This window comes from Prinia subflava, chromosome 8 (assembly GCF_021018805.1).
Source record: "Prinia subflava isolate CZ2003 ecotype Zambia chromosome 8, Cam_Psub_1.2, whole genome shotgun sequence".
Taxonomy (NCBI): Eukaryota; Metazoa; Chordata; class Aves; order Passeriformes; family Cisticolidae; genus Prinia; species Prinia subflava.
Window position 1 is genome coordinate 29,838,204 of NC_086254.1, and position 24,880 is coordinate 29,863,083.

Here is a 24,880-nt window from a genome sequence, read left to right on the forward strand (position 1 = left end):
TTCAATGACACCCTCTTTATTCAAAAATAGATATCTATGAGACATTTCAGAATATACTGCTGTCAAATGGCAGCCTATATGTCTAAATTAATTCCTAAGTCAATTAATATACAGATTTAAGCTTTTGTTAAAAAAGACACACTGTGGGGAAATCTGTTTAACCTTCAGAAAATGTCACCCAGTTCACCAGATACCCTTTGCCCAAAAAGTAAAACAAATAAAATTAAAAACCACAAGACTTCATTTAAATTAAGCAAAATAAAACACACGCATATATTCGGAAAAAAAAAATCAAAACATTCCAATTAAAAAGTAAAAAAACAGACAGACAACTCTCTCACAGATCTGCCCAAAACACAAACGTGAGATGTCAATTCATTTGTCTACATCAGGTTTGTGACAGTTTTTGTCCCATAATGGATACACATTCAATCAATGCTCAAAATAACTTGGTTTAACAGCCTCAGGGTAACGCTGTGAGCTGAATCAGGATGGAAAAGTCTTTTGGTTTGGGTTCTTGAAGTTTGGTGTTGGGGTTTTTTTTGTTTGTTTTTCATTTTTGGCAAAAGCAGAGAGAATGTACAGTGTTTAATCTAAAGTCTGGACCATAAAAGGCTGCACAGTCAAAGTGACTCAGGGAACGCACAGTTCTGCCACTGGAAAAATTCTTGTAAACTAAAAAGAAAAAAACATCTGTTGGCTGGGCAGTGAGGGTGCAAGGAGCGTTAAAAAAGGACAAAAGGAAGTGTCAGTAGGAAAAGGACGTGAGCTTCTGAACAACTGAATGATCAAAAGATGCTGTGTTGTTGTTTGCAGTAACTGAATGCTGACCAGGCTAATGTACAGCCTGCAAAATAAATTAATGCGGAGCAGAACGAGCTTTGCATTTCTGTATTTTCTTCTCCCGGCTTTTTGACACCAGCTCAAGAACACAGGGAGGCACAGAGAGAGCATCTCAGCTCACTTTAGCCTCTCTCTTACAAAACCTGTGTTACCAGATCAAGTGTCTCCAGAAACAGAACCTGTTTTATAGTGAGAGGTGCTAAATTTGAACAGAATTGTATCCGGATTGGAATGGTTCAGTGATCAGAGTCCAGCTTGTCACACCTAACACACAAACTGAAATGTAACTACACCCCTGGCAGCTAAAACACTAGCCAGCAATATAATGGAATTAAGAGCTTTTAAAATTTACCTTGGTTTTTACACTTTTCCTGATTATAAAAATCAACTCACAATCTGTGACACAAAATTAGGTACATCCTTCTAATATCTACATGCATGGACAGGGTACATGTGCATACAGGATATATGCATATATATGGGTCTATTTTCTATATAAATAAATATTTATACCACATTTAACTTCTGTGCATCAGACAACTTCACTAAAGCTATGGGGAGTTTATATCACTGTATTTTCAGTGTAACCAGCCTGAGAGCAAACCTAACAGTGCCTGTCACAGGGACATCAGCAGCTGCCACACACCATTCCAGCCTCTCAGGTCATTAAATCAAAGCTTCCATCACCATCTAATTTCACATAATGAAGAGGAAAAATGTGGTATAAATCTAAGGTAGCTAGAACAAAATTTACTTCCACTCCCACTTAGGTAACATCCAGTTCTGCTTTGCTCAGCACAGTGTAACTTATGAGTCTACCTCTAATTCACAAAGAAAAGCTGCTTATTTTTATTGCCTGTGACTTCAATTTACATCCATGCCAAATGGGAACTACCTTCACATCAGGCCACAGCATTATGAGGAACTGCAGGTTTAGCAAAAATCTTTCCCTGTACCATTGCTGAGCAGATGCCTTGCCCTGACGCCTCTGTGGCACAGGACCAGCATGCACACACATCCCTATAAGGCCCACGAGCCATCCCACTGCTCCCAGAGATGGGGCTCAAACCCAGCTAAAACAGATGAGACTTATTCAAAAATAATACAATATTTATACAGAGGGAAGATGCTGCATGGTCAACCTTCCTCTGGAAGCTTCCCAGGTATGTGTGTACATGATTCGTGATCTTTGTGGGGTAACAAGTGCTAAGAGCAAACAGCATCTAAAGAGTACGGGGAAAGATGAGAGAAGTTTGCCTAAACAGGCCAGCCCCACTCCCTTTAGAGCTCACAAAACTCACTCCTCTTCCTCCCCTCACGTGAGCCAGTGTACACAGAGAGGGTGAGGACGAGCAGCCAAGAGGTTCAAAGCAGGGTCTGCAAGTTCCTACTGCAGATCTTGGAAGACCGGACTTCCAGCCAACACCAGAATCTTCTTACTTCTGCTGGTAATAATGAAAACTGGGGCACACGGTTTGGTCTAGTCTGTTGAAAACAGGTCCCCAGCAGATGGCAAAGGTGCCAGACCTCCTGTGACATTGGGCAGCAGTGACAGGTCTGGAAGGCTCTGGATGTGAGATTTCAGCTCCTTGCGCACTTGGGTTACCCGAGCAAGCTTCTGTTTATATTCCTGAGGGGAAGAGACAAGAGAACAAAGATTAAGCACAGGTTAATTAACTGTGCTGTTAGTTAAGCCAGGAGTATCTTCCAGCTGAGGACTCACAGAAGGTGGCCAGGCCCTGGTGCTCTGAGCAACTGCTGGCATGACTGCAGACCCTGCCATCTGCCCCAAATTCACAGCCTGTCCACAGGCTCTGGCATCCCTGAACTAATAACCCTGCCCTACTAATTTTTTACATGTAAAATGTCCCCAAACCAGCTCACACTGGGGCCTGATAGAGCATTTGAGAGAGTTGCTTTATCCTTGTGTTCTTCCCCAAAAAGTGACTCCCAGCTGCTGCCACAATGTTCCTCTGACACCCCTCCAGTGCCAGAAGCCACAGGCTGAGGCACACCACAGGTATTCCCACACTGCCAAAATGCTCACTGCTTTCCAACTTGATCAGTTTTGAACACTTAATTAATCCAATTTCCCCTTTGAAGTCATTATATCAAACCCAAGTTTTGGCTGTCAAACAGGGCTTCCTTTATGACTCCCATTACAACCCCAGCAGCTGTGCATGGCAGGGACACCATGGAAACACATGTAAGACCACTGAATGTAAACCAGGGAAAGGCACATCCACACTGGATACAGACACTAAAATCTTCAGGATTTTATTACACAGAGGAAAAAAGAGCAAGCTAAAAATCTCCAAAGAGGAAACTTCCAAGTGTTTTTTCCACAAATGAGGTCTGAATTGAGTAGGAAAAGTGCAGTAAGAAATCCCTGTTCATGTGCAGAAATTCCCCCAGGTCTCAGACACCAGTGACTTGTGTTCATAATGAGGAGAGAGAGGAGTTTGGACCCTGAAAATGCAAGAAAGAAACAACTGTACCTTGGTCAGTTCTGGTGAGAGGCCACTTAAGAGCAGCCTAGCACACATCCAAGTTATCCAATACAGAAGATTAATTAAAGACTGTTTTGCAATTTTCAAAGTTTTGTGATTCTATACATTCAGACATCAACTGAAGGAATAAAACTCCAGTAGCACATAATTTTCTTGGAATGTGCCAGTTTTTACTCAAGTACATGTGGCCTACTTTTCATGGCACCTCCAGAATGCAGGAAACAATGAGCTTAAGAAAAAAAACACATACACAGAACAGACTGCCATACAGCCAGCTAGAATATCAATTTGCTTTTCATTTCTTAATTACTTGGCAAAGAGAACAGACGTTTATATCTCTGAAGATCAAATGAAACTAGGCACATGTTTAATCAAAACATCTTTCTGAAGAGTTTACAACTTTAATCCAGACTTTCTAACCTTCTCAGTGATGGAAATTCTCTTCACCTTCTCCAAACATCAAAGCACAGCAGTTCCTGTGGGGTTACAAGCAAGGAGTTTACACTCTCTGTGTTTCATTATTTTGAATTAGAACAGTGAGAGCAGCCATCAATCTCAACTCCCAATACCCCTGCAATGGCTATGTAAATGTATCCCATAAACTTCCTGCCAGCACCAAGCAGGACTGTCTTTTAACAGCCTATTTCAAACTTAAATCCTTTATGAGGCTCAGTGAGTTAATATAACCAAGCACCTCTGTTAACATACACAGGATATACAGTGAAACAGTCAAGTCCAAACAAAGCCCTCCCAGCTCCACAAACTGCAGGGTACTGTTCTCATGCCTAGAGAACAGTAACAACAAAAAAAACCACCTCAAGGTGCACACAATTTTGTGAGGATTTGTCTTGTTTTAATGAAAGACAGAGAAACAGCACCAAAAAAAGAATGCACCCACATCCCTAATCACACTCTTTTGGGAATTTTTAAAGAGATAAACAAGTTGAGATAGTAATGAGATGAAGACAGAGAACAAAAACAACACTCCAGATTCTCCAGCATTAACAGAGAGCTGCAGCAGATAGAGAGGGATGCCATGGAGGCCCAGCATTCCAACACTTAGGATTTTTCTCCAAAAGACTGTGGGAGCCAACCCTGGGAAAGGGAGAGAGTGCCCAGAGTGCTCAGCTCAGGGCTGGCACATCCCCAGTGCTGGAGGCAGGAGACAGCAGCACACCAGGTTCTGCACACACAGCAGAGACAGCAGGAACATCTACTGAGTTCTTGAACTTCAGCTGCTGGCAGAGAAAAGGTGGAAGAGGCTGGACTTGGAAATCCACAGAAGATCATCTTAAAAATACTTAAAAATCCATAATTCAGGCCATTGTTAGGGAATGATGGATATCAAGCCAGGAAAGAATGAGCAGCACTTCCTCCTCAGGAATGCCAAACTGTCAAGAGTGAGTATCAGCAGGTGTTTCTTTTTTCTGTAGTAATTCCCACTAAAGACAGGAACAAAAAAAAAAAAAAATTAAGTGGAAGGCAGCTGGCAAGTCTTCCAGGTCTGATAAATGGGCAGTGAAGATGAAAAGAAGTTGCAAATTCCAGGCATAAGCCAAGAAAATACCTCAAATATGGCTTGAATTGCCAAGATCCACACAAAACAATATGGGGTTTCCAGATCCAATTATGGATCCACATAAAACAATTATGTAAAACCAGGTACAACCTCCACAGGAAGACTAATGTCCTGCCATTTTCAGGGCAAAACTGACAGGATGACCAGGATCTACCAATTCTCATGGACAGTCAGAACTGGAATGTGATGGCTTTTGAGCTGAAGATGATTTGCGTGACCATTAGAGTTATATAAGATGCAAACAACATTCCTTCCCCGACAGAGCTACTTGGGGAGGGAGAATCTTGCCAATGCCTTGCCTGTCAGCCCAGTTCTCATAAAACACACTGACAAATGAAGAACCACCAAGATGTGTCCAAACCACATTGCTGTTGGCAAACATACAGACTTAGGAGCAATTCTTCTGCATATTAACAGCACCAACTTGCTTCCAGCTTCACAGTTCACAGCTTCAAGGGTTTAGGAAAATATTGCTCTTAGCATGTCCTTATTTTCAGTGATACTCTACACTGAGGGCTACACAGAACACTGAGTTATCAGAAATATCCTCCCAGTTTAGAGAGAGAATTTTGTATGCATATGATGACATCAAAGTCACCTTGAGAACCACATTCCTTTCAATTCTAAGTAATTCCACCTTACTAATAAGTAAATGCAGCATTATCTAGTCAACACCAAAGGCCTCCTAGCTATAAAAAAACAAACTGAAAAAGTAAAAGAGAAAAAATTCTCAGAAGGCAGAGGCAGCAACAGCCCCCAAGCCATTAAAAACTGGCTCAGAAAAACACCGCTAAATTCAGGAATGGAAACAAAGAGAGAAACCAAGATTTCCTAGAATAGATGAATACTTACTGGATTGGATACACATCACAGAGCATGGTAGAAAACTGTCTGCTCCATGCTCAAACCCTCTCCATCCCTCTGGGCCTGAGATGCTGTGCTGATTCCTGGCAGAGCTGTCAAGGAGTGGAAAGACCATGAGCCAGAGCTGGGACAGGGAATGCTGGCTGCTCCCCTCAAGAACACACAGCAGCAGAGACACGGAACCCCCTTCCAGCTTGAGGGTTTTGCTTTTTCCACAAGTTCTGGCCATATTCTGCAATACAGGACTCTGGAAGCAGGTTTTATAGGAAACCATGTTTTTCATGCAGCCCACGACATGCCTGGAAACTGCACCTTGCAGATTTTTCCACAAGGTCCTTCCATTCCATGAAACTGAAAAATACAAAGTCCAGTTAAAAGAAGCTGCTGCTTTCTGAGGCCTTCATTTGTACTCTGTGTTGAGCTAATTGCCTCACTGCTCAGTAGGCTTATATTAAGATTAATAGTATTTGGATGCTATTTGCTTTTTTTAGACAAAATAATGAGATCTCTGCTGTAAGCAGGAGTTTTAGGATGATAGAGGAAAAAACTGGCACTGTGCCACACGGATGCTTTTGCTAATCAACATTTCCTTTCAGTGCGTGGCATTCTACATCCTCAGTGGCCAAGAGAATTAGATACTCAGTCCTTGAAACAAATGCAAAATCAGAATTAACCACCGCTGAATGAAGCTGACAGAGTGTTTCATTCCAAAGCAGCCGTGCTTGAACATTATAGAACTGACTGTAATCAACATGACAGGAAATTCATCCTGAGCACTGCAGTGTGGCCTGGTTCACCTTGTCGTGTTCCACAGCACACATTTCAGCTTATTTTGGCTCAGAGTGTGCACTGGACACGTCCTCTCCTGCGCAGGGTCGAGCAGGAACATGCTGTAAGTCATCACAGCAATTGCATCTACTGAAAAAACATCTAGCTAAGCATTAACAAGAATTTGGAAAGTGAATACGAAGAGCAGCCGGTCAGACACAGTTTTGATATGATGCAGCTTGAGACAGTTGTAGGAAAGCAGAAGCCAAGGGAAAAATGCATCAGAGGCTCAGCAGAAATTTGGAGATTATGTAGTGAAGTGAGAGGTTTGTCAGCCACGTGATGTTATGTTCAGGTAAAACCTCTCTTTAAGAACATTAAATACACCACAGTACTGCAGCAGGTTGATTAGGTATTCCTTAGCTTCTGCTCCTTGCCACTGAAGCTATGTAAAGTACTTTTAAAACATAGTCACTGGAAAAAGAACAGGAAGGAAAACTTCTGTCATTCCACAAGCTCATTGCATCAGAACCCTCCTCAAAAGCAAAATGAAACGAAACACCAGGGTGAAGGCAGGTTTCCTCATTCTGCAGCAGCACTAAACCAGAAATCTGAGGTTTTATCTGAAAGATGTAGTCCAGGAATCAGAGCTTGAATGATGTATTTCCTTACAGAGTCTTCAGTTCATTTCCAGACCTTAAATTTGTTCAGTCTTGTCCGTTTAAAATTGACAAGGCTTCTTTCTTCTACAGCATCAATCACCACGCTTCAGCAGAGATGGTGTTTCTGCTCGTGGCAGAATTAAACGCTCCCAAACCACAACTGGTCTCCTTGCTCCCCTCTTTGTTTAGGACAACAGAAGAGGCAGCAGTAAAAGCCTCCACAGAGCATTTGTCCAGCTGCTTCTCAACCTCTGCAATGTTCAAAAGCTCTCAGAAAAAGCCCAGGCTGCTGCTACTGTATGATGGACACAAATCTTCATTCCGTTTGCCAAATACCCTTCCAGAAATAAACATTGAGGGGGGTGCATTTGATATTCATCACAAAAATCAACATCCAGGGCACAAGCCAACAGCTACATATTCACCTCTCCAAGCATCTTAATTCATTTCTAGCTAAGCAAGAGGATGGTCATACGCTCGTTCACTTCAACAAAATGCATAAAAACATTGTATGCCAATATTGTATTATTTTTATTCGCTTTTATTGTTTGGTATTACTCTATTTGCAGCACTACTGTAATTATAAATATCTACAAGCACCGACAAAGCGAAGGAACTGTATCTTTGCACTGTGCAAAGAAACAGCTGTTGCCTCGAGCCATACATGGCCCAACAAGCCCATATTCCCTGCAGCTGTCAGCTCACATCCCTGCAGAGCAGCCTGTGCTCTTGTCCCACACTCGGAGGCAGCAGGGGCTCACAGCTGGCAGGACTGGTGCACAGCCTGGCATTTCTTGCCCTGTTAGTCACCAGTTTGGTCCTACAGACCAGATCTGACACTGTCTGGGTGCTCCAAGCTCAGATCTCCCTGCCACGGTTGCAGAGCCGACCCCACTCTGCTGCTGCTTCCCAAAGCTCCTCCATATACTTCACACATGTCAAATGCTGACAATTTTGTTTCCCAGCAGGAACCCTAAAACTTAATCTCCTATTTCACTGTCTAAACCACTGAAATGAATACACCACACAACCCAAGAATTCCTGTCTGAGGGAAGCTGCAGCCACAAAGCCGTGCCAACAGTGACACATTACAGAGACTCAGGCAGTGGAAGCAGCACAGCAATAAATTGCCTATTAACCCACTGAACTAAATTGTATTTCAAGAAAATGTGTAGTTCTGGGCAGTCCAGAAAACCTCAAGTGAGAATGCACTTCATCCCTCAGAGATGCATTATCAAAGAGGGTTTGCAAATTTGCGTGGGCATGGCATTAACACCTTATTAAAGGTGCCTTGAAGCCATGAATATTAAAACCCACAAACATCTAAAAACCCCCAGAGCTCTCAGCAGGACTCTAAGTGACAATTTTTCAGCTGCAGCCAAGAGTCAGAATATTCCCTTAAACTGGATCTTAAATACAGCATGTTCTTTAGATTTATAGCTGCAGACATGTAAACACACACTTATTGAGTACATACACTGCTCCATACACATTGCCAATGCCACACTGTTCCTCATGTCACCTTTCACCAACACACATGCAGAAGATACATGGAAAAACTGCCTCCACCGACTGCACATCAAACCAAAAATTCCAAATGCACCATTTTGTCTCTATTTTTTCTACCTTTTCTCCCCATCAGATTAAAAAACAATCCTCCATCCACTCACTCTAGGTTTCCTACTGTCAGTAGTTATTTCAGGCACCCATGAAGCTTCTACACAATTTGCCATTTCCTTGGTTCTTCCAGTCCCATCTGTTTATCTGACTTAATTTTACAACTGCCTGGTACATCAATATGGGATGTTCTCCCCACTACATTTCCATTTTACACAAACTAATTCCCTGGATTTTTTTCTCCTTGCCTGCCACACATTCCATAAGAGCACTCTGACTTCAAAAGACAATTCTCCTTGAAGTTCTGCAGGCTCAGGTGCAGGAGGACAAAAAACCTCCCCAGCTGATTGTGCTCAGTAATTGTAATGGGGCAGCAATGGCCAAAAATAACACAAATCAGGAAGCTTTCACTGGAAATTCAATACTACTGTGAGATACAAGGACACTTCTCATTCTTATAGAAACAACAGTTCCTGGTTCTACGCCTGTCTGAAAGTGGATTTTATTTCCTGTCATCTGCTATTGTGAATGTCCAGGCCACCTCTGATCTATCCCAGCCATGGAAGATCAAACAGCAGCAGCTGTATCAAGCCCACAGTTGCTGTGCAAGATGAAGCACCATTTTAACAGAAATTCAGTGTTCAGCTGTTGAATGACAGTATATCCCACACCTTTCAGGAAGTTAACAAGAGGAATACTTACCTTTGAAAATAAATGCTTTGTTATAGGCTGTTTAGTATCAGTTTGGGGCCAGCTGATTTTACTGACTGATAGAATTGAAGAAAATCTACCTTCTTAAGTGCTCTTTAGATTACAGTCAAAATATCACAAACCACTCCCAACATAAAGGAATCCTAATTCATACACTTTGATTTTTTCCACTGCTACCCTAAAACCAGAGTTTGTCCATATGCTATGATCTTCAGGCTCTGTTCCAGCTTCCTCCCTTCAAGTCACCAGTGCTTCTTTGCCCTTCCCTGTTTCAATTCTCTCTCATGCCAGTAGTATCCATGCTGATGTGGAATTCCTTTCCTAAGCCATGTTCCTCAGCAGGGTCCCTCAGTTAAACAGCCTTGCTGAAAACGATGACAAGAGCTGGATCACAGGGGTTTGACATGCAGAGTAGTCTGAGCATCGGCCCACAAGACTCCAACACACTGAGTTTATGCATGTTTTGACAATTTGCCATTTCATGAGGGACAGCATTAACTGGATTAGTAAACAACTGCAGCTCTTTAGACCACAAAAGTTGCTTTTCAGAAAGACACAGATCATTGCTATCACAATGAAAGTCTTTGCAAGTAAATAAAATACAAAAAACATCCAGAGTAATTTCCAAATTAGGTATTTTCACCTCTTAAAATGTAGCCCGTTTTATTTCTGTCAGAAGCCCCTCTCCCCATCCAACAGCCTTGGCTAGATGAGGACAGTGAAGTACACAACCCATCTTCTATCCAAACACACTCTCTCATCTAAGTCTAAGGAAACTTAGAGCACAAGAGGAAAAACTCAAAGTACCAAAGATTCTGGAAAAGATACCTCAAGAGAGCAAAGCCTACAATGAGTAGATATGTAAAATTAGGTTGTTTTAAGTTATTTTCTCATTTCAGACCTTGCCTGAGTAAGTGTTTTGGTTTTTTAATACATTTAATTGCTACAAGTTTTAGATCCTTTTAGTAAAATGCTTATTAGCACTACAAAGAAAAACCCAGGCTTATCAATACCGTGAGAACATCAAAGACTCAAACAAAACTGATAAGTAGATCTGGCCTGCCTTATCTGTAACCAGCATCTTCCACTGTTTATTAACCCTCTACAAGGGCAGAACAATGGAACGCTGTAATCAGGCAACATCCCTCACTGAGGTTTGAGAGCTGACACGAATATCAATTGTGCCTCATGCTCACTGCTGGAGTGGCATTTCTTGCAACTCTGCTTAGACTGCTACGGCACTGAGGCCACCTTGTCTGGCAGAATGACAAAAATGACGACCTAAACAGATATTTAGTAAGATCATAATATTTAAATAGGATCATTCATTATTTTCTAATGTAGCGAAGAACTGTATTTAAACCTAACAGCAAGCAAGCAGCCTGTCCCATTGCCATCAGCAGGATTACTATCATTAACAAAGCAACTCAGCCAGCAAAACACTTCATTTTCAGGGCTACATTTCTACCTCTGCCAGAGTTACAAATTTCAAGTAACATTCTCCACCAAAAGGATATTTTCCAAACAAAAATCCCCCACGACTGTCACAACGTTTCAGCTAATGCATTAGAAATTTTAATTTCATGTTGTCATTACGGATTTCTCAGTTTCACAGTCTCAAACTGACTCAAAATTATGAATTGTTCTGGGCCTTTAAAATATTATCGTGCAGCATTTTGCTACCTATTTACTGCAAACAGCAGTATGTCTATCATTTATGTATTTTTTTTTTACATACACATAGGTGCCCTTCTTTAAGCAAGAAAAAACCCCAAAACCTGAACCAAGACTTCCACAGAAAACAAATCAGTTGCCAAACAAGATTTGGTTTCATGACATCATCTGTATCCATGTCTAAAAGTGTTTTTTCTGACTCAGTCATAAGACTGATGCTATGCTTGAAGAAATTCAGTCACAAGGCATCGAGAAAGTCCAATATAAACACAGGCAAAGAAAACACTCAAAATGAATTCTATCTGGGAACAATGTTGCCGAGCTGTCAGAGGATGAGGTTTGCCATGAGAGTAAACAGAGCCTGCAATTGCTGCAGAGCTCAGTCTCCTTCCAGGAGATTCTGTCCTCCACATCCCCTCCCATCCCACCCGCAGCAGCTGCTCATCACCAGCAGAGGTGCAGAGAAGCCCTTAATGTGCCGCCGAGGGGCAGTTTAGCAGATGGCAGAGTGACATACAACCACGGTCATTAATTAAACTCCTCGCTAGTCCCACATCGTGCTGCAGAGAGAACTTCCATGGAGAAGGCACGTTTTGGATAAGCAGCTGTAAACAGCTGGCTGCACAGCCTGGAATGCTGGGCACAGCACGGGGGCTCAGCTCAGGCCCAGGCTGTTTGAGGGTCCTGCCCTCCCTGTTCAAAGGAGCAGCAGAGGAAACACAAATCATTGTCTTTCACTACCAGCACCACTTACGCTGCACCACAGAAGCTGTGGGTAAGTGGCTGTTAAAGGATGGTGAGCAGAAGATCTGGCTTAAACTGCTTCCCCTAAACAAGAGGGGCTTAGGAGGCAGATGAAGGACACCTAACCATCAGGAAAATAACAAAAAACCCAAGCAATATAAAAAACCTCAGCTAATTATGGCAAAGGGAGGTTATTTTTTTAAAAAAAGGGCATGTTATAACAAAATCAAGTATGTGTTAGGCAAGTCTATTTTTCTTTAAGAAGTAAAGAGCTCTGGGCTTTCCAGGTGCATTGAAACATTTGGACTGAACATCAGAACAGATTTGCACTCTCCAGATATGACACCACTTTCTTACCCATTTTACTCCAAGTGTAAAGACAACTAGAACTAGATAACCTAGAACCTGAAGTAAAGGTAACACCTGGAATCAAGTGTAAAGGTAACAACCTGGAATTATCTCCCTTGGAAGAAATCCATAGATTAGGAGTCCAGGATGAGCGTTTGGCGAGCCGATTGTTTTGGCAGCCCCAGCAAGAGGCACTCACCTCCAGCTTCTTCTCCTTCTCGGTGAGCACATCCTTCTGGTTCTGGGTGTACTCGATGAGCATCCGTGCCAGCTGGCGCCGGTCCTCCAGCTCAGCCGCCAGCCGCCCGTTGTACTCGGCCAGCAGCAGACACGCCTCGTCCACCGTCTTCGACAGCCGCTCCGCAGCCTCTTTGTCTGCGTGCAAAAGCGTCGGGTGATTTAGAGGACAAAGTTTAAAACTTCCAATTGTTGACAGAAGGGCTGCGATTCATGAGCCGCAGGCACAATAACATCTTGTTCGTAAATATGCTTCTGGCTTGACAGGAAAATAAGGGCTGTTATCACAGGAAATAGGACATACACCCTTCGTGGGCTGTATTTTAGATACTGACATAACTGACTGCATTTAATCCTTGCAGAGATGTCAGTGAAAGCGGGGATATAAATCTATCAATAGTAAGCCTCTATGAACAGGTTAATTAAAATGCTAGGAAGTATCTTCAGGTAAACAAATCAGGTGACTTCTATATTTAAACACAGTGTGCTCTTGTTAATTCCTCTTATATGTGAGTAATTTCAAATACGTTGACACAAATCTAAGAATTGCACACAGTCCAGTTGGACACTGTAAGAATATATTATGAACAGCCAAATAAGTGATAATTCATAATGAGTTCTAAATTAAAACTACCTCCAGGAACAAGAGTCAAATCAGTTCAACCTCTAAATGCTTCTATTAAAATTACTTTTCAAATGCAATTGCAAAAGCTAATTTGAACAAAGACTGACAGATTAACGGGGGTGGTATTTGCCTTTCCCATAGCAATCAAGGAGTATGTTTTAACTCAGCAGTCTAGTAGAACTCAAAAATATATCAATCAAGGACTATGTATGTATTCAGCACAGTCTGATAAAATTTCAAGATATCTTAACAGCTGAGGTGTTCAAAAGCAAACATATCCACTTGAGAATTCTGGCCCAATTTTCTTCATATTCTTGCAAAATGCTGATGATGCTGTCAAAGTAAAAAATCCTCAGTCCAAGCCAAAAAAAGAGAAGCAGCTATGTAAGTTTAATCTTCTGTGTAACTTCACAGGATTGCTATCTGTTAATTACCCCGGAACTACAAAGCAAGGACACAAAAGCAGGAATTCACTCCACCATATGTTGTGATTATTAAAAAACCCACACTTTGATTTCTAAGTTATTCTTTAGACCCACGTTCATTCATCTTCCAGTCTCATACCTGTAATTTTCTCCAGTAATGAAACATCTTGAACTTCCTGAGGCAGGGAAGCAATTTTTTGCCGCACTGTCGCATCTCCTGACGCTGCATTTTCCAGGTCTTGTAGGGCTTTGATCAAATCCTCGGTCTACAAATGAGCCAACAGTAAAACCAGGTAACCTTAACCACATCCACTTCCCAGAGATGTGGTCACTGCAGAGGAACTCACCCACCTCTGAAAGGCACCATTTGGGGAACATTTTCTTCAAGTAATTTTAAATCTAACACAAGGAGCATTCATTGAATTTACACTAATCCCAGTGTTTAGCTCTTCCTGCATAATTAGAGCAAGGTCATCCTTTCCAACACTGCAGTGGGAAACTTCTCAGTCCAATTAAGAAAAGTGATCCTTTAAGACATAGCTGAGAAGGACATGACCACACCAGTCTGAGAGAACCATCAGCCCTGTGTGCTGCCTCAAGCTGGGACTGAATCTTCCACCCAAGCATCCCTGACAGTCTCTTTGCCTCCCTGGAGTGTACAGGCACCTTTTTGTTCTGCTCCAAAGCTGAATTCTGACAGAGCAAAACCAGCCAACACTAAATTTCCATCAGTCCAAACAAAACTGTGTTAGATTTCCATCATGACAAGGTTTAGTATTCTGTAACTTGTTGCTGACTTAAACTCTGGTGATGATAAAAGCTCTTGCTTATAAAGCACACTTTGTAATCTCCTGATTTTGCACACCCATGGCTGTCCTCACACAGCTTTCTGCAGCTGAACTGGGCTCCTCAGTGTTACCTCAGCTGGCTTTAGTGCACTGGGGAAAGATGTGCCAGTTTGAATTAATTCACTCAAAATGCATCCGAACTTTAAAAGGACACGGATGAAGACAGCTCCAGGAGGACCATCCCTGACATGTTGTATTTCCTCCTTGTTCGAAAATATTTAAACGGAGAAACTCCCTGAACAGGAAGAACAAAGTGTTGCTTTCTTGTTTTAAAAATCCTGAAGCAGGGGAGGTTTTTCAAACAGAACACTAGGCCCATAAACACAAGCACTGATTTTTAAACTACAGTTCAATAGTTTGAAAGCTAATGAAAACATGGACAATTTTTAAATAAATATTTTCTTAATCTGAAAAACAAAGAGGTCCATTACCTAATGTTTACTACTTCCTTGCAAACTGCAAATGTTTTCCAACACTGATAGTGTTTATAATCAAGAGAAACCATAAGCTGCAAGGCATCTGGAGGTAAAAACAACAAAATTTTTACTTATTTCCTTGACAACTGTTATTTATTTTTATTTTGCAATGTTTACAGTTTACCAGATGGATGGTGTAATTTTTTATCCCCTTCAAATAGACTCTGGGTTAACAGATGTTAATTCTTTAGCCTCAAATGGCTGCAATGATTTTCTATTTCATTCCAAATATTTCCACACCAGTAACATGGAGCCTCTGAAGTCTTCAGTGCTGGTTTTCCTACCAGCTCCACACAAACATAACAAATGTGGTTTTTAATAAATTATGTAAATATATGGCCTACAAAAGAAAATTACGTATTAACTGTTCGCAGGTCTAGGTTTTAGAGGTTACACATTGATTTTAAAAAGAATTTAAAATATGGCCTGTTTTTCTAGCAGTCCTTTGAGATTCCATCCTGGCAGCACTACTCAGACCTTGAGTTAGACTACCTGGAATTACTCAGAAGTGACAAACTATTGCAGTAAGAAAAAGGAATCTGTTGCACTTCACATGGACTTCTCAACCCCAAATTGCATCTCGCCACTAAACTCATTTCACTTGTTGTCAGCTCCACCTTGTGGCTGTGACACTGGGGAGGTGGCCGTGACACTGGGGAGGTGGCCATATGGCTTCCAGAGCTCCTCCCAGGCTCAACCCATTCCACTTACCAGCAGTGGCCCAGCACTGGGGTCTTGGGGTGAGTAGCTCCCAGGGTAATCATCATCTTCCTCCTCCTGTATTTGCTGAAAAGTTCGCTTTAAAGACTTCTTCTCCTCTGCAACTGAAGACACAGAAACAACTCATTTGCATGCTAGATCTGCCCACCTTAACTATCTCTACTTCAAAGAATTACACCAGATGGATGCTCTGATGATTAAGCCCTCTAGGGAATGACCACAGCTGGACTTTATGCTGGCATCGTATTCTAAACACTCAAATGCAAAACAGTAATAAAAGATTGATTTTTCCCCCCCATGTATCTCTGTACATGCCAGCCTGAGGTTACACGAGCAATGTGCACTTCATATGAGTTTGTGTCTCCCACAATGGTAGGAGAAAGTAGAAAAGGTAAATAAATGTGCTATTTGTCAATGAAGGAAAGATTCCAACCCTGCTCTGATGCTCTGGCTAACACTCTACAGGTGAGGATTTCTACCATTCTAGAAATGAAGCCCTAATGAGAAGGTACACAAGGACAAAAGAACTTCAAGTTGTCTTTCTGCATGAACTGTATGCTCACTGTGGTCTCACAATCAACACAGTAATTGCTGGTTATTCAACCTTCCACTCTTTCATCACAAAACATCAGGACAGTTCTGTGAAACTACAACTCCAAGATATGACAGCAACAACAGCAATGGGCAAAGCATGAACTGATCTCCAAGCAGGTCACCTGCAACACTTCAGAAACAGGGATGTCATTAAGCAAGACAGCATTTGTTAAATGAACCTCAGCACGGCAAACATTAGCTTGAAAGGGAAAAGGCAGTTTATTTAAATGAGTCAGAAGTCTTAATGAAGCCTTTGATCCAGCCACAGAACCTTCAAAAAAAGGCAGATGACTTTCTAGACTTGCCACCAAAGATAATAAGATATGGGGTAATTTGTAAGAAATCTTTGGACAGTGTTAAGAACATCTGTTCAGTGGAATCAAGGTCTTGCCAAGATAATCATGGAGTTCAAGAACAGACTCTGTATATACTTTGATTCACAGGAAAATCCAAGATCACTCAATTAAGAATAAAACCAGACTGTCCCATTCTAATGAGGAACCAAACAGAAAGATCTGCCCTTAAATGCAGAGTTTTGCCTGCCTTGTCAAGTGGGACATATGAAAAAACTTCACTGTAATGGAGAGGAATCAGAGGAGCTGTTACATCCTGCTCATTGGGGAAAGAGCTGAACGACCATCCCAAGGCAGACACAAACACACCTGTCAGAGAACAGACTCACTCAGTGGAAGGCAAAACAGCACACAAAAGCTACCCCAAACCAAAGCAACTGTTGATGTTTGATAGAGCAAAGTTACCTAGGCTAGAAAAAGGACAGCTAATTATTGCATGTATCCAACTGATGTATGAGTGCTTGACAACCTGACTGACAAGTCAGCGAGGCACCAGATCAACAAGGAAAACAGCTGCTGCCCACTGAGATCTGCAAGAAAACATGAGCTGGGTTGAACAGGAGATGAGCAGATGATAAAGTGGCCAAAGAGAGCATTTAAAATTATCCAGCCCAACACAACAGGTCATCAGTATTTATCACTTGTATGTACTTATCATAAAATAATTAACCAACAGAGGATAAACACGAGCCAACCAACAGAAGAATGCACAACCACAGCGATCACACAAGTGAAATTAAATTGAGAGCTGAGATTCAAATTGCTGAAGAGTTATTCCTGCTGTGTTGCCAACTGGCCTACCACAAGATACAACATTACACTTGCTCACCACTCTGACACAGAGGATTCAAAATTCATTGTGTATTCTATGTGAACAAGGCCAAGTGATCTGACTGGAACTGCTCTGAAGTCAGTGGTGATGAGCACCTGCAAACCTAAGCAGCAGTCACTGGAGAGTTCTAGAAACACTGTCTCAATTTCATCAAAACAGAAAAAAACCCCTATGCTTATTTGCAAACCCAAGAGCATATGGAGCGAAAGGACCCCTGAAAGAGAACAGAAGCACAGAATATAACACACCCTGCCTGGGTAACTTACAGAATCTGCCAGCCAGGAGCAATTTAACCATCACAGGCTACACTAGTAGAAAAGCGTGTCAAATCCAGCCAGAGAAGGGGAAAACAAGCACTGACAACATCCAGAACTGATCAGAATGTAATACATATCCAAAACAATCAAGATAGCCTTGTAGAATACAGACAGCTTTTTCTGTGAAAATCAAGAGCCCACCTTGATATGGGCATAAAGAAGACAGAGAAACCCCAATGAAGTCTCCTGCTCTGCTGTGCTCTTCACAGAAACTGAACTACTCCCTAAAAGCCTCCAAAGGGCAAAACACTCTCCTTTTCTCCAAAACAACAGATAACTACTCTACTACAGATAACAGCTTTGAAGGACACTCCAGGATGTTGTTACCTTGCTGTTGCAGAGTCCACAAACATTGGAAAAAGTAATTCTGCACCAACTTTTATGCTACAAACCATCTCCACTGGCTTGAGGAAGGTTACAGTGCCAAAGGCCTTGCTGACAACTATGAGCTTCCCCTGTTAGCTGGACACCTGAGGAATCTTCTCAGCTCAGGTGCTCACATTTTTGTTCTTGGCTGCTGATGCCTGTTCAGATGTAAACAGGTTTCTAATGAGCCAGCACCCCTCCAAATGTTCCAAACCCTTCTCTCTTTGGGGGTAGATTACTTCTGGTCCCTTAAGTTCTCGTTACAATAGATATTTGTTGGCCTCTCCTAGGGTGAGCACAATTGGAGTTGAGCTGCTCTAAAATCATATCTAGCCCTGTGTCCAGTTGCTTTTATTTCAGCTACCTTCAGAAGCCTCCCTGCCTCTCCTCTCTGTTTTCGATATTTTAATACAGGTCTGACTTTCTGTGCCAGAATTTGCAACATAAACACAATGAAAGCAGTCAGGGAGCAGCTTAGTTCTGTGTTAAGAGTGACACACTCCTACATCACAGCACATTCAAGGACCTTCTTCAACTGCTTGTTACAAAGACAACAAAAAGAAAACACATCAGCTATATCGGTTGTATTGCCTAAAGGGTTTCACATCAAATCTTTAAGACCTAGTTTTTCCAGTCTTTGAGAGAAATGGGTGTTTTTTCTCTTCCCTATTGCTTGTGAAAAGAAACATTCTAATAAAAATGAGATTAATGAGTAAGCAAATGCAAGCTTAATGAATACATTTAGAGATAAAACAATATATCAATATTCAAAAGCTCATTTCCATGCATATGCATATCTCCTTAAGGAATCCGAAAGAGTAAAATCTGGTAGTCAGCTGCACCACTGAGCAGTGAATCCAGGGAATACAATGCTTAGAAAGGGCTGGTTGTCTTACCCCTCTGTCTCTCTGAGGGGAAATCAGCTCTGCTCCTCAGCAGGCACTCAGCATGTGCAGACAACTGAATTTCTGTGCATTACCCAAGGCCTTGCTATTCACAAAACAAGAAACAAACTGTACCACTGAAACTCTCACTAATGAGCTTTAAAGATGTATTTCCTCACTGACAGAGGACTCCATTGCACTTTGGCAAGTCTCACAACTCTACGTGGTGCCCTCAAGACAAGCAGAGCCATCCTTCTCAGAGAGGTGCATCCACCAGCCCAGGAATTTAAGACACTGCAGTAAGAAAAATAACAGGGAACGACCTGCACTGACCTGCTGCCATACCTTCATACCTCGGGCTGAAGAAAAGAATAGTTGTTATCACAGCACCAGGTGCCCTTAAGGAGCTCCAGCATTTTAACAGCACAGCTTGCACAAATCTACAGACACTAACATTGCCTATTTCTCAGCTGTGCCTACCTCGGGAGTCCACAAACCCAGAATGGCTTTGGAGGAGCACTGGACTATGGTTTTTCCACATTTACAACAACTTTTCTATCTGTAAACCAGGACGCCTTAATCTCCATCTTGCTTATGTTCACGAGTTTGAAAATGGAATACAGTAACCACCAAAAAGCTTTCTGCAACGCACCAGAAACTCAAACACCAATTTATCTCAGAAATCCATAAAAACTCCAGGTGAAACTAGCTCTTACCATCAAGAAGCTAATTTACACACATGCCAGTCAAAGCAAGGAAAAAACCCACAAGATAACTCTACTGAATTTTTCAAATTTCTTTTTGACCATAACATACACACCCATGAAAAGGCCTGAACTTTCCTTCAAATAGAAGATACTACATTAGTATCTCTAATTACCAAGGCAAAAACTAAATTGCTTGCCAAGTGAAGCTGTGCACACAGCAGTTCTTGAAGGGTTTGTATTCCTTCACTCTGCTTCCCACAAAGCTCTGTTACTCTTAGGAAGTTTGATTTTGTACAAACGTTTTTAAGTTGAGGAGACAACAGTAGCAGAAGTGGTTGACACCATCAGCAAAAGAGAAAGAACACTGAGCCACAGCTGGTTGCCAAATGACCAGGAAATAACAGATGATATCAATTATCATTGCCTTTAGATTCAGAGTTAAACACTTGTGAAACACTTACCCAGGTATACTAAATTAAAGCTTCAAATCCTCAATTAATCAGGCCAGGGTTATCAGGAGTGTAAATTCTGGCCTCTGATAACACACAAGTGCCTCATTCATTGCACCCAGACAAGAGGAACCTCGACACGACCCAGTTCATGCAGAGAACTGTTCACCTTCACCCCTCAGAGCACAGACTCCCTCTGTTTCCATAGAGATGGGACAATCCCTTTTGTCAGGGCAGTTAGCTCAGAACATTTGGGAAAAAATTGCAAAAGTCATCCTTCAAAAGGTATACCTCAATAGGGGCAGGTGGAAGGGCACTGCTGTGAGCTGCTAAAGCATCCATCCAGCAGTTCTGCCCAAAGCAGTGTGTGAAAAACCACAAAGCTACAGCTACAGATGTCTTCACATACAGATCTCACTTATGCTCATGTCTTCATATTAATTCTATATTAAATACCAACTCAATAAGACCTTGTTTTCACCACCTAAGAATGGCATAAGAGCATTTTACTAATGACCAAACAAACAGTCTCACACCATCTGTGGGGAACAGAAAAAATGTGACCAGGGCAGCAACATCATTCCAGCTCATTTGAAGACACTGACACTTCACAGAATCATAGAACAGCTTAACAGAAGAGACCCTAAAGGCCTTCTCATTCCAACTCCCCTGCCATGGGCAGGAACACCTGCCACAAGACCAGCTTGCTCAGGGCCCCTCCAACCTGGACCTCAACACTTCCAGGAATGAAGCATCCACTTCCTGCAACTGTAAGGTGGGCAAATATTCCCTTGACCAGAACAGTCTTTGATTTTTAATGACCTTCACCTTCCATAGTTCAGGCATCCCACTGCTCCTCTCTTTCCACTGGAGCACTACCAGTGAAACAGCTCCAAGTGCTACAGAAGAGGCAAGATGTGCCAAAGCAGTAAATCAAAGCACAGTAAACAAGCTTATGCTCAGTTTCTCACAGGTCTCGTGCAGTAATAAGATTATACATGTGATGGTATTAAATTATGCAAAGTTAGAGTTTTCTCCAAATGACATCAGCTGGTGTAAGAAAAAAAGATTTCACACAAGCTTCTGGGGTATATATTCCAGACTTCAATTATTCAAAACTCCTTGGTGCATTATAATAAAATACAGTAATTATGGAAAACAATACAATTGATATGATAATGAAAGCACCAACAGTGCTTTCAGACACTCTAATAACCCAGCTGACCAGTCTTTAGAGATGCAGAGTGGGACACTTGACTTGAGGTGGACACAATATTTCCTGCATGACTGACTTGCTTTCCCCCCAAAAGGCAGCCCTGCAGCACTGTATCTGCACACATCCAGCTAAGCTCACTGCCAGGGACGAGACAGCACACCTGCAAAGCAGAACTGAGCACTTAATGAAAATCAGACCTCTCAACGCAGTCCTGAAGAACCTCCACGATCAGCTCTGGCAATAACTCAACTAAATGTGCCCAAAGCTCAACTCCTCACAGTATTTCCAGTGAAACATGCACCAATTTAAAAACAACACACCCATGTCAAGCAATATGCATTTACCTTTTGTTTGGGGGCTGTTGGAGTCTTCCATAGACAGTTTGAGCTGCTGGATGAACTCGCTGCCATACACGCTCCTCTCCTGCCAGATGTTCAGCAATCGTTCCAAGGGCTTCTTGCAGCCCTCGTCTGCTTCTCTGTTCAAAGATTAGGAAATCATTACAGTTCAGCTGATCAACACTCCTTATGTTTTCAGAGAGCATCTTCCAAACTGGCAGCTGCACCCATTGCAATATGTGAACATTTGGAGAGAATCTTGCTCATATTGTCTGAGACAAACTGTGCAAAACACGCTTGTGGCCAACTTTCCCCTTATTTGACCTAAAGATTGCCTGGAAGTGCCACACCTCAAAGTCAGGGCAGAAATGTTGTGGAAGATGTAACTTGCTATCATTCAGAATTTGCAATAAGAGTTTATAAAAAACCCAGAAGCTGACAAATTTACAACTCCTAGTATTAACTTTAAACAGTTGTTACAGTCAATAACATCCCAATTAAAAGCAGGTTGACTGGATCATTAGGCACTTAAATGCATTCAGAGCGTGCTGTGACAGTCAGACAGCCCTCCAGAACACACAAATACCCAGAGCATTAATGTTGTTTAGCTGAGATAACAGGACTTAATTATGCCATTTAGACATAACCTTAACTAAACAACAGTGCATTTTTGATAAGGTCATGGCTGCATAAATTCTTCCCTTTTAACTATGAAATTCTTCCCTCCTCCAGCAAGGGTATTACTGATCAGGTAACACACAAAGAAACTGTTTAAACCAGGAGGCTAGCCAGAATCCAGTGACCCAAAACATCAGCTCTTTTAAACTCCTGACAATGGGGCAGAGCCATTCATTATGTGGCTTTAATAAACACACCCAAGTGTTCAGTTTCACTGCCCATAAACAAATCTGCCAGATCTTTAGGTAACAATTGAAATAAAGTCCAGAGGAGCTGCACACAGAGAACAAACATGTGAAGCTGTGAAGGACTGGTTCACACACAAAGTTACCCATTTACACTGAACAGTCCCAACCACAAAGCAGTCAGGATCCAATCTCCACCACAGAGAGGGTACAAGCACCCCCTAGACTTAAAAAAACAATAAAATCCAACTGAATTAAGCTTTGAATAACAAGAATGCAAATCCCTAGAGAGGAAAGCTGAAATACAGCAACATACCTGGCAACGTGAGAAAATGCATCCACAAGAACAGATTCAAATTCCCTGGTAAATTCGGGACCTTTCCTCTTACTGTTCTGGATGACATCGTTGGCTAAATATAGGAAAGTAAGTTTCCTACTCGATTTTGCTGAGAAAGGGAAAATAAAAAAAAAAAAAAAAGAAAAAACAAAAGGAGAGTTTGCATTTATTTCTCACTTCTTTCAACTGGAATCATTAACAGGGCTTTCAAGGTTGTTTATAGCTTTGCAGTCTAAAAACAAAGTTCAAAACATTTCCATGTTACCAAAGGAAATCAAGGGCTTTCAAGTCAAGTAGTTCCCAATGTCCTCACTTCTGCTCTTTTTTAATTAATTTATAAAACAAGCAGGAGTTTAATGCTTTTTGTGCACAGTGACACCTCAGCTCTGAAAAATCAATAAATTTTAAACACAATTAAAACAAGCTGTTCTAACCCACCAGCAAATTAACAAAAAATTTTTATTAATTCAGGAGAAATACTTGAATAAAACAGCATAACTCAGAACTGAGAGAACCTCTAGGAGAAATCTATTGTGGAGACTCAAATATTTTCCTAAAAATCCTCCAAGCATCAAATTTCTTCAATATACCTTAAGTTTTCCCATTATGCCAACACCAGTTTCTATTTCAACATGGCTGGAATTAGGGAGTTTCGCTGTTCCCCCAAGCAAAACAACCACGAACACACAGAAGGCAGAAAACAAAGGTGCTCATTTCCATAACAGAGCAAATGCAGATCTTCCAAAACTTCATAAATAAACTGCAAACGGCAAAAACTAGCAGTCACATAGACGATACCCCAGCTCCTCCAAGGGGCTCACAGTGCTGGTGCCCGCAGGGGAATGGTGACACTGGCGGCTTCCAGAGCTGCACCCGGGGACAGGGCAGCCACAGAGAAAACCAGAACGCTCTGGGTTGGAAGGGACCTTAGAGATCACCTCGTTCCTACCCCCTGCCATCGGCACGAACACCTTCCACGAGGCACTGGCAGTCTCCTTTGACCTCAAGATGAAGCCATCTGGGAAATCACCTTTCGGTAATCCAAGAACAATACGCACAAAAGGTTTCTGGATGATAGCACCAAAGAGTTTTATAGACTCCTACAACTACTTTTTCTTTGCTTATGTCCTGTCGCTAATTCTAGAATGGGTGAATTGTATGACTCCAAAGCCAAAATTTAAAAACGGAGCCAAACAGCCAGAGCACTTCCAAGTTTCCCTAAGCACAGCCAAGGGAACATAATTCGTACATCTCTTGTTTTACACCCAAAGCGCCCGCCCTGAGCTGAGCATCCTCTCTCTCTCTCAACCCACACTTGGCTGTGCCTCCATTCCCTGCCTTCCCAAAAACGCTGCCTGCATTACCGGAATACACCCCTCACACGTGGTAGTCCTCCCAAAGTTTAGTAAACAACAACACCAGCAGGTAAACAGCGCCCAGGCTCCCATAAACTCCCGGGCACAAACTTCTGCCGGTGCCGACCCGCGGAGCTCCGCCAAGAGGAACCGGCCGCGCTCACCGGCAGCCCCGCGGGCGGCCCCGGTACCTCGGGGCAGGGGCTGCCAGAGCGGCCCCCGCCGGACAAATCCCCCGCGCACCTTTGCGGAGCTCCCGGTGCCACACGGCGACGATGGGCCCAGCGTGCTTGCGGTGGTGGATGAGCCACAGCGAGAGCGTCTGCACGCTCTGCTGAGAGTTGCTTAGCTCCGACAGCTTCTTCTCCAGCGCCGACTCCGAGAAGGAGGACATGGGGCCGGGGCTGCTCCGCCCGCGGGGGGGGCGCGGCGCGGCCTCACCGACAACAACCCGCCGGGGCCGCCGCCACAAGATGGCCGCCCGCGCCCTGACCCCGCCGCGGGGCGAGGGGCGGCATCGTACGGAGCGCCGGAGGGAGCCGGGCCGCACGGCGGGCAGGCTCGGCGCATGCGCAACCATCTTCGGCGCCTGCGCACTGGGCGCACTCGCGATTTTTC

At 42.6% G+C, this 24,880-nt stretch overlaps 1 protein-coding gene across 6 annotated transcripts; it reads right to left on the reverse strand.

The window, feature by feature from the left end:
- On the reverse strand, positions 1-24,862 carry RPRD1B (regulation of nuclear pre-mRNA domain containing 1B). 6 transcript variants are annotated; one of them, XR_010081202.1, is made up of 9 exons: positions 24,506-24,862; positions 22,887-23,016; positions 21,714-21,847; positions 15,643-15,755; positions 13,747-13,873; positions 12,520-12,695; positions 5,785-5,888; positions 3,774-3,829; positions 3,096-3,312 (listed from the first exon to the last, which is right to left on the reverse strand). XR_010081202.1 is itself a non-coding variant. In XM_063404499.1 (8 exons), exons 1-7 carry the CDS (start codon positions 24,840-24,842, stop codon positions 3,797-3,799), a joined length of 1,050 nt encoding a protein of 349 aa, XP_063260569.1. In that variant the 5' UTR covers positions 24,843-24,858; the 3' UTR covers positions 2,336-2,473; positions 3,774-3,796. The 6 variants fall into 6 exon arrangements, 4 of the variants coding, with proteins under 4 accessions (XP_063260567.1, XP_063260569.1, XP_063260570.1 ...); XM_063404499.1 differs by lacking the exons at positions 3,096-3,312; positions 5,785-5,888 and adding an exon at positions 2,336-2,473 and having other exon boundaries at positions 24,506-24,858; XM_063404500.1 differs by lacking the exon at positions 5,785-5,888 and having other exon boundaries at positions 24,506-24,858.
- Positions 24,863-24,880: the final 18 nt, after the last annotated feature.

Coding starts and splice junctions, on each gene's coding strand:
- RPRD1B (XM_063404498.1), bottom strand. CDS start 24,842: ATGGTTGCGCATGCGCCGAGCCTGCCCGCCGTGCGGCCCGGCTCCCTC. Junction 12,696..13,746: donor ATTACTGGAGAAAATTACAG/GTATGAGACTGG, acceptor TTTTGCACGCAG/ACAAAGAGGCTGCGGAGCGG. Junction 4,796..12,519: donor AGAAGGAGAAGAAGCTGGAG/GTGAGTGCCTCT, acceptor TCCTGTCTTTAG/TGGGAATTACTACAGAAAAA.